At 36.9% G+C, this 14,536-nt stretch overlaps 1 protein-coding gene across 1 annotated transcript; it reads left to right on the top strand.

Annotated features, from left to right (window-relative positions):
- Nucleotide 1: 1 nt before the first annotated feature.
- Nucleotides 2-11,321, top strand: mcmbp (minichromosome maintenance complex binding protein). The gene is made up of 16 exons (XM_055227178.1): nt 2-181; nt 594-685; nt 770-910; nt 1,375-1,416; nt 1,501-1,589; nt 2,095-2,210; nt 3,384-3,523; nt 3,834-3,931; nt 4,809-4,978; nt 5,516-5,639; nt 6,317-6,434; nt 6,883-7,048; nt 7,631-7,764; nt 10,352-10,519; nt 10,600-10,688; nt 11,149-11,321. Exons 1-16 carry the CDS (start codon nt 124-126, stop codon nt 11,273-11,275), a joined length of 1,872 nt encoding a protein of 623 aa, XP_055083153.1. The 5' UTR covers nt 2-123; the 3' UTR covers nt 11,276-11,321.
- The last annotated feature ends 3,215 nt before the right edge of the window (nt 11,322-14,536 follow it).

Raw genomic sequence — 14,536 nt, 5'->3', positions numbered from 1 at the left:
CGTAATTTTCCCGCCCTGGCTTCTGCGGCTCTGAAGCGAGTGGAAAGTCAACAAAGTACCCGATTTCCTCCGAATTTTAGTTGGATCACTTTATTTTACTCAGTCCCGTTTCATTGATTAAAGATGCCTTGCTCGCAGGAATGGATCAACAACCCGCTGGGTGTTGTAGAGGCGATGTTTGGTGAGTTTATGCGGCTCTGGGCTTTACTCATTGACAGCTCTCATATGAATGCACTGCAGGGAGGTAGCCTCTTAGCATGCTAACAACTCAACTTCGTACATGTGGCTCTGCAACATCGTCTTTTTCTTCTTTGCACTGTTTGAAAACTATCTGGAAAAAATGGTCCAAACATCTAAACTCAAACAAAAGCATCAGTTTTGGTTAAGTCATAACTTTCAATGAAAACTCGGATGCAAAAGTTTACTCAAGTATGTTTTGACCTGCACACCTTTTATAATTTTACTGTAATACCCAACATCTTTTAATATTGTGATTTAATTTGTAGATATACACTGATATCTGTGCATTAGATATAAAATTCAGAGTAGACTACTTACTTGCTCCTACTGTAATGGTCTTTAAACTTTTTCAGGTGAAACCCAAAACAACCCAGACTCAAAGTGGGAGGCAAAAGCTGTTGGTTTCTTTAAAGAGCAGCTTAAAGAAAAAGATGCTCAAACCTCGGTAATGCACTGGTGTATAATTATAATGTACAAGCTATTCTAATAAAGCATGTGTTAATGATGGTTTTGTCATATTTACCTCCAGATCCCATCTCTAAACCATGTGCCGCTGCATTACTTGAAGCCCAACAGTCTGGTGAAGTTTCGCTGTTTGATCCAGGACATGTTTGACCCTGAGTTTTACATGGGTGTGTATGAGACTGTGGACCCATCTTCAAAAGCCAAGGTGAGAGATATTTAATGCATGTTTAAGTACTTGATAGCAGTAGATAAAACTATATTTTTACATTAAATATTGCTATTAATGATAATATTGAAGACTTTTTTTCATCACAACAACAAACACTTTTGAGCCATATTATTTTGAAGAAACAAGAGAACTAGTATCAAAACTAGATTCATTTGAACTGATATTTACATTGACAAATCACTTCAATGAGACAAAATTTGACCTTTTTAAAATTTGTATAGAATTGTCTTAATCTATATCAAATCCTTGTAAGACCACAGAGTAAAATTAAAGAAACTGCTAAAAGTTTAAGCTAGTATGGAAATTACATACTTTAATGTAGGAACCACTTATGCTATATGCTATAAAAACTATAACTATTAAATTAGATTCAAAAATAGGTTAATAATAACTTCATGTAAAAGTTATTTTCTAACTAAAACTTTTCCATTTACCCCCAGGTTTTAAAATGCGGCAAGTACAGAGATGTGGCTGACTCTGGGGTAAGTCTAATACTAAAATACAAAAACTTTAAATTCAGTTCTCCCACAGACTTTTCCATAACACTGATCTCTTGTGTTTTTCAGATCGATTTTAACTCAGAAAACACAGTAACTTCAGAGAGACAGACTTTCTACTGTGTGCCTATCCCTGGAGAAAACCCTTGGGTCAAAGAGATATCCTTTCATTGCATCTATATACAGCTATGGTTTTAAAACTCAGGCCAAACTGATCATGAGACATGGTTTTACATATTGGTTACTAATAGAGTTTTGACACTGTAGTGGCATAAGCTATCCTTTCTCATTTTAGCTAAAGGTGCTGTACCAAAACTAGTTAATTCTAATAAACTTATTGTAGTAAAACAAAGTTATTCCTCATTTACCTTTCCTAGCATCCTTGTTGTTGACTGCAATGAGCTCTTTTCACAACTGAGAGTTTTGCTGTCACAGTAAAGCTAATAACATCTAGCATACTAATGGTACACTTCATGGGTATAGGATAATAATGCTTTCTAATCAAATGCAGACAGTACCTCAACAGCTACTTATACCATATTTCTGTACTAGATTTTAAAAGTATGATTTGTTATACCAGTTTTTTATGGATGGGTGACATGGGTGACACATTGATATTGGAAAATTTAGCTGACATTTGGGTTTTCTTTGACTCTTGTCTCACTGTTACACCGCCTCAAGCCAAGCACGGGTCACTCCCTCCACATCGTATGCTCCGACTCGACAGAAACGCAGCTACGAAGAAGACGAAGGAGATGCGATGGACACACAACAAACTGGTATAAACTCCTGACATCGTAATTTAGAAATTAAACACTCCAACAGCTGACAATTAAAAAAAAAAAAGAAAAAAAAAGAATACCAAGAATATTTTTGAAACCTGAAACTCTCATTACCTGATATTATATGGTGGCCATTTTGTTGTTATAGTGTCTATAGACTTTAGCCACAAATTTTAAAGTAGGAGGTTGTACTGTATAACTCTTAAAGATACTTCTGGGTTTCAGATGACATCACAGCATTGTATAGATGAAGAATATTTAATACAGATGGGGGGGCAGCTAAAATTAATATTGTTAAAATTGTTGCTTTTTGGTGTAAGCTAGCAAATTAATGGATATACTCACTGATATGAATGACCAGGCTCAACATTTTGTGAATTCTCCTGTAGAAAGTAAAATGTAATACAAAAAGTGTTTCTTGTCTCCCATGATAAGATTTCACATCGTCATATTATAGAATCTGAAAACCACCTATTGTGTTGTTGTCCTTGGGCAAGACACTTCACACATGGACTTGTTGTCGTGACTGATGGTAAAAAAAAAGGCCATTAACACAGAATGAGAGCCATGGTTTTCCATGGCAGCTTTGGCTTTATCAGTAATTTGCCACCAAGAGGTCTGAGGAGTTAATCAAATTTGATTCATGATTACAATTATAATTACCATCAGTCACGAAAAGGTGTAATTAAAATATGAGTACTGTTGTTTTGGACAGTATGGGTGCTAGTTCTGCCCAAAACCCTGAGTAAAGCCACTCAAAATGTGAATTATAAAAATGACTAATGGATGATAATAAGTGTTTTTGTTTTTGTCAGCACATAAATAATTGTTTTAAATAATCCATGATTTTACAACACCCGGATAACAGTGACTTTCATTTTATCGCATAATCGAGAAGCCATAGCCACTACTTACTGTGACTGAGAAATTAATGAAAAATGCAATAAGTGTTTTGAGTAATAAAAGGGTCTTCATAAATATGATGATGATGATGATGATAATAATAAGTATTGTTATTGTTATTTTTTTATTATTATTTATTTATATTATTATTAAGAGTTGCTCTTCTGTTTATTTCTAGCTCTGTTTAGGTCCTCAGACTGGTCTGAATGCATTATTACTAGTAGCAGCTCTTTTAACGTTTATTTCTTTATTTCTGTCACTGTTTAGGTCCTCAGACTGAACACTATGGAAACGGTGACTGTAAAAGACAAGAGACTGAAGCTCCATCAAATCAAACCTCGACCACACCTCCTCTCGATCTAAACTTCCCTTTACCTGGAGAGAAGGGCCCCTCCTGCCTCGTCAAAGTCAGTTTACATTTATTGTGAATATCTAACAACAAGGCTTGGTGATTATTGCACCAAATTACGGAAAGTTTTTCAAAATGTCTGTTTGATTTACTCGGTATTCTAATTTGACATGTTTTCAAAAACAGCTAGTTTTGATAGTGTTTTGTAAATAATATATTACTCAGCAAGTTCAATAAATGGGAATTATTAATTTGATTGGATTTTACAAACCAAATAGTGCTAGATGTTTAAACCTACTTTTAGTTATTAGGGTAGTTTTAGTCATTGTCCAAAAATCTTCTGAATTGCATATATTGCTTTGTTGCAGGTTTATGAAGACTGGGACAAGTTTAAAGTCAACGACATACTGGAGGTTTATGGGATCCTGTCTGTTAGCCCAGCCCTGAGTGCTCTGGCAGATGAAAGGTAAGACTATTGTATTGTCCTGCATTAAGCGTATTTATGAAGGAAAGGAGTTATAATCAAATAATCTGTAATGGCAAGCACATGATCATATTTTATTATATAATAAAAAGTAATTGAATTGGTCTTTACTTCAACCTGTACAAGGATATTCAGCAGACATTGTAATATATATTTAGACACTAATGGGCCATCTTATGTTAAAGGTAACTTTCTTTCTTCCATTTGTCTGTGTCCATGGAGATGTTACTGCTTATGCAAAAGTTTCATAGTGGATGTTTAAATGTTTTGAGATGTACAGAGGAGGTGTAGTGAATATGGGAAGGAAGATGGAGACAAAATGGGAGATAAACGTGTTTAGTTAAAAATCCCCCATGTATTTGAGCAAAATTTGACTTGCAAAAGTATTATAAGCTGCTCTTGAGGTCAAAATAAATCCACTGTGTATTGTCTGCCATAAAATACTTTTTAATTAGATGAAATGTGTGTTAGTTTGCTTCTTGTTAGCTTTACTGTGATAGCAAAACTCCGCTCTGGTCTTAAAAGCACTTCTAAACTCAGTACAGTGAATAATTAGGATGTCTGGAATGCATAAGTTAAGCGATGAATATCTTTGGACCTTTGCAAACCATAAAAAAAAAAGTTATGTTTTTCAAGTTTTAAATGCAGCACAGCGGCTTTAGTGATATCAAGTTGGATAGATAGAAACTTTATTAATCCTGAAGGAAAGCTGCTTTCATACAACAACAAATCATAAAAACAGATCCTTAAATGTTTTTATGATTTATCGTTGGTAAACAATTATATAAATGTATAATTACGCAATAATCATATGAGCAATCTGACCCTGTTACTCAGATTGATTTTGTCCATTTCACAGGGAAAGCAGTGCCCTCCTGGACCCTGCGGACTCCATGGAGACGGCAGAGGAGCAGAGGGTACACTGTCCCCCTGCCTCGCTCGTCCCACGCCTGCACATGCTCCACGCCAGACCCCTGTGCCACAACAACCCTCTACTGCCCCCTGGAACAGCAGAGGACAACAGCACCTGTAAGACCAGCTGGCAGAATACATAAGCATTTTGTCATTTTAAGCTCAGTGGCATAATTTCTACATTTCTAGATTTGCAAAGTAATGTGCTATACATACAAAAAAATAAAATTACTAATCAAATGGCAAGGTTTTCTTATTGAAACTAGATTCATTTGTTTTCTTTATTAAAAACAATACTTGAAGTCCAGAAATGCACTTTTAGTAAAAAATCTGCTCTTCATAGATATGCAACTAGGCAATTAAAAAGACAAAAAATCTAAGTTGTGTGAAGGTGAGGGTAGAGAATCTGAGGCACCTTTGTTATGGAACAAGGGATACCTTTTTTTTTTACTTTGCTCTTAGTTAAAAACATGTTTCTTGCACATCTCCATTAGATTTAGTTATGAACAGAGGAGCCAGATTTGTTTGACTAAACTGTACAATGTTTTCAAGTCACGTCATCATCTTATCAAAACAGTCTGGACTATTTGAGTGTATTTACATGAAGTTAAAACATTTTTTGGCAACTCATTTTTTTCCCCATTGCCTCTTTAGTTTTATCCTCGACCCTCCCTGAGTTCCCCTCTGTTCGGGCCGAGCTATTGTCGTATTTCACTCACGTTCTTTTGGGAGACGCTCTGGCGGCAGAATACCTCATTCTCCACCTCATCTCCACTGTGTGAGTACTTGCATCTGTCCATTAGTTGTCAATGATGACAAATTAAGACCATTGCCATAGTGATTAACTGTTTAGAACTAAATACCATATCTTTTGATTGGGAAAAAGTCCTCAAAATGTTCCATGTAACAGGAAGCTGATGCTGTTTTCTATCCCACCACTTCTTGTAAATAGCCTAGATATATTTTATTTTTCACTATATTTTTTTATTAATACTTGCACATATAAATCTGTATATTGTGCCTGTCTCAGATATTTTTACTACCTATTTAGAATTTTAGTACCATGTATACATTTGCCAAAGTCTAAACCTCTAAACCTATGTTTTTTTTCATCTGTATCTATTTTGCAAAAGTCTATAATGTGAGACTTTCGATAATATTGGGATTTCATGATGATCATAATCAGAATATTAATGGCCACACAAACAACTTGGAGGAATTTGCTTTTGGTACAGCATTCAAAAGGAATCTTGCGTCAACTGTGTCAACAACATAAACAGACAAAAGATTTAAGACAATAACTGTACAATAAAAATTCACCTTCAGTCCAGAGCTTTGTTAAATGTCCTCATGGTAGAAGGGATGAAACTGTTTTTGAATTAAATAACAAATCTATTTTCTTTCTGACTCTGTATAGAGACTTAAGTTCCTGTTTATTGTTTTGTTTTTTTCTAGTTACGCGCGGCGAGATGTTTTGCCTTTGGGGAAGTTCACCCTGAATCTGAGCGGCTGTCCCTCTGCGTCCCCTTACACTGAACGATTGTATCAGATCATACAGCAACTGGTGCCATCTGTGAGTGACAAGCTGTACAGATATATTATTATTATTATTATTATATTAGTAAAAATAGGAGATTTTTGGACCAGATGTGTGTAATGGATGGGTTAAATTGCTGTTCACTTGGCTTAAAGCTGCGGTACCAGACTTTATTAGACTTAGACTGTCTGTAGCTAACAATGAAGTGGATGTACTTGGGTGGACCATCCCAGTTTCACTTCAGTGTAAAAAAAACAAAACTGTTCTAGAGGCGTGCACATGCCCAAAATGAATACATGTGGAGATTAACTATGCCAAAGGCCAAAGGGCTTGTTAGAGTAACTGAAGGGACAGACAGATTTAAATACAGACTTCCTCCTTTTGTGGTGTGAAAATCATGTGTCTCAGCTTTAAACTTTATGATGTATCCTTTGCAAAGTAATACTTAATACATATAATACATAATAGTATTTTGTTTTCCCAGTCATATTACCTCCCCATGAGCCTGCAGAACATGAACCAGATGCGGTTGGTCCCAAAGAAGGACTACACAGCCAATCGTCTGGTGAGCGGAGCACTGCAGCTGTCCAAAAACACATCACTCTTTCTGGACGAGACGAGGCTAGAACAAGGGCAGCTGGACACTACAGGTACAGGAGTCTATACACACCTACACCATCAGGGGGTGCCACTGAATCTGAGTATTCTAACATACAACAACAGCTGCACATTAGTTGGAGAGCACAACTTTTGTGTTGATTGCATTGGTTGCCAGCTTCACCAGGTCTCACGTGTTAAAGATTAAACAGGAAGTTGCACTGAGATTCATAAATAACAGTGAATATCAGTGAACATTATAGGTACTGTCCTTTATTATAATGTGTATATCTCCATAATGACCCAACGATAACAATAGATTTATGATACAATAAATGCAATCTATGCTAAGGTGTACTATGTAACTTTTTTGGTGAAAGCTTCACCAGCTTGTCCATGAGATGTACAATGATTCAGTTCCAGCTGTTTTATTGCTAAAACAAAGCAACTTGAAAACCAATCTATTCTTGCTGTGAGTGGGCTTGCCTCTCCACAGATCAGTCCTGTAACATGGCTTAGTGGCATCACCCGCTTGTCTTCATGGAGATAGACATTGCTGCTTCTGAAATGATCCATTATGCTGAGCTCATTATTAGTTTTAAAATGTCTGATTCGTGACATTTGTGTTTGATCAGGTGTGAGGAACGTGACCGCACTAGGGAACCTGATCTCGTGGCAGAAGGTTGATTATGACTTTAACTACCACCAGATGGAGTTTCCCTGCAATATTAATGTGCTCATCTCCTCCGAAGGACGCTCTCTGCTACCGGTGAGGACTGTGTCGTACACCTATCCACAAACAGGACAGGGAGAGTGAGGAGGGGTAGGGTGAGAGAGGAGATGTAGGGGTACAATGCATGTCCTGAAACAAAACACATCCTCATATTTAAACTGTTTATTCTGGCACAGTTGCTCTTGTTATAAGTATTTCATAAAGCAAAAATACTGAAGATTGGTAGTGCATTTGTGTAGCCAATCTGCGCAGGTAGTATCCATGTTCTTGTCCTTTCAGTCAAAGCTCATGACCATAGGTGAGGGTAGGAATGTAGATTGACCGGTAAATCGAGAGTTTTGCTTTTCGTCTCAGCTCCTTCTTTACCACAACTGTAACTGCATCACTGCGGACGTTGCACCGATCCACTTGTCAATTGAGGCAAGGACTCACCACCCGGAGAGGGCGAGTCATCTTTTTTCCGGCCGAGTACCATGGCTTTGATATTGGAGGAGCTGATTCTCAGCCCAGTCGTTTCATACTCGGCTGCAATCCGCCCCAGTGCTTGCTGCAGATCCTGGCTCAATGAAGCCATCAGGACAACATCATCTGCAAACAGCAGACAAGAGATCCTGTGGTTCCCGAACCAGACCCCCTCCATCCCCTGGCTGCAAGTTAAAACTAAAACTAACAATCTTATAATAGCTCTGTTGAAGGTACACCTACTGGTTTCCATGGAAATGTCACTGCTTTACCTGGAATGTACAGGATATGTCTATCTTGCATTTATTCTATTACAGGTGTTTATACTCCTCAAAAATACACTGCATTCATGCATTCTTACCGTAAATTGGCCCAACTCTCTACAGATCTGACCTGTAACTTGGTCTAGTGACATCACTGGCTTGTCTCCATGCTTGTCTACTGTGGAACAAGGCATCTGCATGGAAACAAAAAGGTGGTGGACCCTTAACCCCTTGTTACATATTTCCCCTTTAAATGAGCTATTGTCTCCTCAGGGAATTTCATGTAATTAGTTACTGAATACTCTTGCAGCTTCTAGTAGCTTCTAATGAGCATCGACAATAAAACAAAATAGACTCTTAATTCTCTTCTAAAGTGGCTCCAAAATGATTACATGGATAAACCATCGTCGTCTATTAATATTATGGTCTAAATATTCGGCTCATGAGGATATCCTATCTCTAATCCTTTTAAACCCTCTGGACTAACACAGTAATGTAGCAGCGGTTATCAGAGGTCGTCTCTAGCCCCATGGTCCTCTGTTTTCTCTCTGTGGCTCGGTATGTGACTGGCCCGTGCTGCTGTGGAATGTGCTGGGTTGTTTTCCAGAATGTGTGAGTTATGTTTGCTATTGTGTATAGTATATAATGTACAATTTCAGGATATGGCTTTTGTGTGTTGTCGGAAATTTCAAAGGGACTATAAATTAGAATCTAGATACTTAATGCATCCACAACAAGGAGAAATTCTCAGTAGAAGTGCTCAATAACGTACAAACAACATTATAAAGCTATTCACTGAAACGTGCGTATACAATTGAAATGCATGGGATGATTGCAAACCGGGCTTATTCATATTATTGCAGTTAAAACAAAAACTTATGCCTTTCTGTCAGTACAAAACCAAGTAAAATAAAATTTACCATTGGATCACATGGGGGTATTGTTACCATAGAGTTCAATTACATAGTTAAACAGGCCTCTGCCATCCTTCTCTGATTAAATTCAGATTTTGGATCAATTTCTGAAAAGAATGGATAGATCTGGGACTACAGGTGAAAATTGTTGCACCAGATTTAGTTAAAACAAATCTCCTGTTTGAAAAATCTATATTACAGTGTACTGTCCCTGTCTCAGTAAATAAAGTAGGTAAACAGAATTCTACAATGTAACTGGCAACCATATCCATAGTGTGTGTTGCGTGAAGTTCTATTACAGAATGAGTTGTGTGTGTTATGTGTGTTCTATTCCAAATTGTGTGTGTGTGTTGAGTTCTATTCCTGTCTCTGGCCCGGGCCGTCTCCATGGCAGCAGCTGGTGCCAGGGTTACAGTCCTGGGAGTCCAGTCTAGATCTGAGACTCAGGGTTCAGCTGCAGTCAAAGGGCCACAACATGACACAGTATGAATACAGACATAATGGGGAATAATATAGAGTGTATGAGGTGGGCTATAAGTGACATTTTACATACAAAGCATTATTTTCAAGTATTGCTGAGTCATATGACAAGACTTTATATATTTATAATAATTCAATTTACTACAAAAATGTAAAAATGTCTTCTAATGTCTGAACTCTGCTCCAAATCACATGCATTGACTGATAGTGGATTGGCTGTAGACCTCTCAAAAGATTAGAGATGACTGAGTCTTGATTAAAATTTGATTAACTGCACAGACCTATTTTCAAGTTTCTTCATTTCCTAAGATGTCAAGGGCTTACAGAGGTTTTTTTTTTTTTTTGGCCTTCACCAAGTCGCACAGCAGCAGCAACAATCAAAACTGTTCAAGCTTTAAAATCCTTCATCTCTCCCTCGCCTTCTCTTTTTCTCCTTCTCTCCTCATATCCTCCTTTCTTTTTCCCTCTTCTCCTCTTCCTCACCTCTTCCTCTCCTTCTAACAGTCGGACTGCCAGGTGCCCCTCCAGCCTGCCGTTGCCCCCTCTCAGCTGGAGGAGACTGTGAATGGTCTTCATGTCCCTCAGACCTCCTCAGCTCAGATAAACCGCTTCAGGACCTACCTCGGTCTGGCCCAGCTCCTGGACTACAACATCTCTGAGGAAATGACCAAGGTGAGAAAAGTCATATTTTTGCTCCACACAGATAATAACTTGAGTACATAAAACATTCTTCTCTCTCTCTGTCTGTTCAGTGGGTGGAGGATGACTTTGTGGACATGAGGAAGGACGACCCTCAGAGTATTTCAGCTGAAGACCTGCACAGGCTGCTGGTCGTGGCACGGTTAGTGATCCTTTTTTGGTTTAATAAAGTTCAAAAATAGGTACTGATAATTATTCATCTTTACCAGGAAACTTGGCTCTTACTTAAACTATACTGATACTGCTCAAACTGGGATTATGACAACCAAAGCTAAAACTTGTCATGGATGTCACCAATGAGCCAGAAAGCTGTTCTAAAGCTTGAAAATGTATTCTGTATTCTGCTTTATGGGGCTAGAGTAGACAATGCAGCATAGTAGGTAAGAACTGGTAACAGAAAAATATCTACTAACCATTCATATTTTTAACCGATATCTTGAACAAATATCTAATTCAGTTACTATTTTGTATTTTGATGATCGTCAGCTCTTCATGGTAGAGAGGGAACATTTGATATTGCTTGATTATATAGTGCTTATCCATCTCTTTTCTTGACCAAGTATAAAAGGTAAGTTCCTCTTACATTGTCCCTCTGTCTTCAGGCTGCTGTCTCTGTCTGTGGGAGTGACCGCTCTGAGCCGAGAGTCCTGGTCTAAAGCCAAACACCTTGAGACTCTGAGGAGGGGCCGCATGGAGCAGTACAGGAGCGTCAACGGCAACGAGCCATGAATTCAACCACGGCAATGAGAAGATTATGTTTATATATGATTTTGTTACTAAAATAAGTTTGTAATAAATATTTTTCATGTTTCAAAAGGAAAGGCTTTGGAGTTGATTTCTTCCAAACATATTAGTATAATGACAATGTAATATATATCTGAACATTTTTAATAGTATATTCAGGTAAAAGTCCTGCTTTTTGTTTCAAAATGGCTATATAATCTGTAACTTGTTTATATTGGTCATATTAGAGTCTATGGTTTATCTGGTTTCAGCCTGAAGTACGGAGCTCATTCTGCTTTCACAATGGATAATCAGTTTGAGAACCTAAACATAAAATGACATTAGCGTCATGTCAGATGTATTTGTTATTATGCTGTATAAAAAGTAGGATGCTCAGTAACATCTGATTTTCTTGGGTCTTCATAAAAATCCCTCATTTTGCACTATCTTAGTACCCACTTTAAAGCTTCTAACTGGAACAAAAGACAACACATTGTTTATTTATATACATTTTATTCCAACGGAATAATCCTAGACAAAAGTGTACAGTGCACTTTTCTCAAGTAACACGCTCAAGAGGATAAGAATAAATAGGATACTTTAATATACAATACAATCTCAATACAATGTGTAAAACCAAGACAACAGTCAGAACAGGACACTTGGATCGACAATGTGCTCAGTGCAAAATAAAATGTTCAAACTCAAAAGTCAAAAACAAGGATCTTGGACTGGGCTCAACGGACACTTCAGAGACATATTTTCATGGGTAAAAGGATAGAAACGTGTTAAACCAATCACAAGGTAGAACAAGGCTGTTATAGTGGCATTGTTGGTAATTGTAATACATATATTTATCTTTGAAATTTGAAAGGACACTGTTTCCTCCTATTTTTACCGGTCACTCAGATTTGCCTACAACTTGATGCATCGGGATGTAAGTTGCCTAAGTGGGACACTAAGGCCAGAGGTTTGGAGTATTAAGTTTTGGAGTGATAGCCACAAGAAGTAAATATTACCAATATATGATTATACCTAAAATAAATTTACATTGTAACCATAATGTGGAAAATATTTGTGTAGTTTTAAACCCTGTGCCATTGCCCACATAGAAACTTACAACTTTCAAATTATCAACAAACGTAACCAACTCTGTTAAGGTCATGATTCCTAGTTTTATGCCAACATCTTAAATAAATACAACTTTTTCTTCTGTCTCCAGTGCAGTGTCCACTGAGCCTATAACAACCACAAAGGAAAAATAAAAGGTGGTTAGTTACAAAAGCACTTTGTGTCGAAAACAGAAGGAAAATTCACCCAGCAAATGCACAGGTCAACACGAACTAAACCCACATCTTTATAAAACATTTTATCAGCGATGTCAGCGACCATCTTAACCAGGAATGTTCAAGATTATGGTTTTTGAGGTTGGTTAAAAGTCCATTTAGGAGTGATTTAAAGTGCATATGACAGATATCCTAATAACTACTGCGTTTGGTGGGATAGTAAAGTAGTGTGGTAAATATTTATCATAGTCAATCAGTCAAGTGGCAGTTTGTGGGAAAGTGGGAAAGTACCATGTTCTAAAATTCCATCCAAAATGCAGGGACAATGTATGCAAGTAGCACATTTTTCTGACATTTAAACATTCATTTAACATAATTAAAAGGTAAAGGTCATTAATTTTAAATACTCTAATCATAACTATTGTGCAATTCAGACAAGTTTTGGCCCTTGTTAACTTTATGGTTGCCAGGTAACAATTATGGAAGAATTAACTCTATATCTGCTGCCCATGTCCAACCAGGAGGTAAAATGATAAAAGTAATCACAATGATCAAACTATTAAAATCTATACAGGATTTTTTGAAACATCTTAATTATCAAGATGTTACCTATGTGTTAGTAAAATGAGTAGTCTAACCTGTCATGTGCACTTTAAGGAGGTTTTTGAGAAGTGTCTTGTGGTAATTATAAAGTTAAAAACCACCCTCGTAGCTTTGGCAGCACCACACTCAGCAGTTTACATGATACAGCAGCCAACTCCAATAACTACAAATATACATCTCTATCAGACCCACACCTCCTTTGCTGGTGACAAATGCAGTGAACACAATAAAACCAAAATAAGTAATGTGTGGCCCTCCATCTGGGATATCGACACTTATACTTTTTTTTTTTCTTATAACGTTTCCTTGCTTTATTATATTTTCCTTATATATTATATATTAGTCTAAAAATATTTAAATTCAAGATTTTTTTCATCAATTAATTTGGGGTACTATAAACATTTTCAACTGATAGTAATTTTATCTTTTCCTGTTATGTCTTTGAAATTTCTAGTCTCTGTTTCACTATCTGACATGTACTATAAAACTAAACACTATAGACATCCAATATCCATTTGTCTCTCCTCAAGGCAAATGCAGATTAAAATAACTTAACTAACAAGCCAATTTTACTTTTTTCTCCTAGCATGTAAGCCACAAACTTTTACCAGAAACACAACCTAATTAAAACTAGAACTGCCCAAAATGATCAACTTTGTACGACCATGCCAGAATTACTAGCTAAATGCACTTTAAGCTTTCTTTTATCCCGCTAAATCAGTAAACAAGTCCAATACCTAAAACTTGCTATGAAATATCCCAGGACAGAGGGCATAAAGAGTGATCTACAATAACCCTGAATAATATATTTACACAGTACAAATGTAACATGTAACAATAGACTTAAAAAGGTAGATTTTGCCATAAATACCTGATATACATAACCCCACCGTTCCCTGTTTAAGGCAAATAAGCTTCAGTTTGGGGAGTGCATAAAGCATTTGTGTCACCGTTATAATCTAATAATAACAATTGCATATATTTCTAGTATATGCTACGCTCCTGTCTTATGCAGCATGCAACGTTAAGGTTAAAACGCTGGCTGGCTTCACAAACTCTCATTAGATTAATAAAACATTGATATATTAGTTATTTAACCAAACTAACCGGTAGTTTTCTGGCTACACATGATTTGAACAGCGCTAGGCATTATTTAAAATACAACCTTACCACCAATACAAAAGCAGAGGCAAAGGCTCTATTAGGGAACAAGAACATACAATACTCACTGTACAGTCGACACCCACATACTAATATTTGAGTAGTAATATATCTATACTTGATATCTCCTATGGTACATTACAACATTGATATTGATACTTTGCAGCCGATGTCATCAACATTCCCTGGGGGTGTCATGCCAAATATAGGCACTGCT

This window comes from Periophthalmus magnuspinnatus, chromosome 15, assembly GCF_009829125.3.
Source record: "Periophthalmus magnuspinnatus isolate fPerMag1 chromosome 15, fPerMag1.2.pri, whole genome shotgun sequence".
Taxonomy (NCBI): domain Eukaryota; kingdom Metazoa; phylum Chordata; class Actinopteri; order Gobiiformes; family Gobiidae; genus Periophthalmus; species Periophthalmus magnuspinnatus.
The sequence above is the reverse complement of the archived record's forward strand: the minus strand, read 5'-3'. Positions and strand labels throughout refer to the sequence as shown.

Excerpts from the sequence above, each read along its gene's own strand:
- mcmbp (XM_055227178.1), top strand. The coding sequence starts at position 124 with ATGCCTTGCTCGCAGGAATGGATCAACAACCCGCTGGGTGTTGTAGAG. Across the intron at positions 1,417-1,500 it reads GAGATGTGGCTGACTCTGGG|ATCGATTTTAACTCAGAAAA; the intron begins GTAAGTCTAATA and ends TGTGTTTTTCAG. Across the intron at positions 7,049-7,630 it reads AGGGCAGCTGGACACTACAG|GTGTGAGGAACGTGACCGCA; the intron begins GTACAGGAGTCT and ends GTGTTTGATCAG.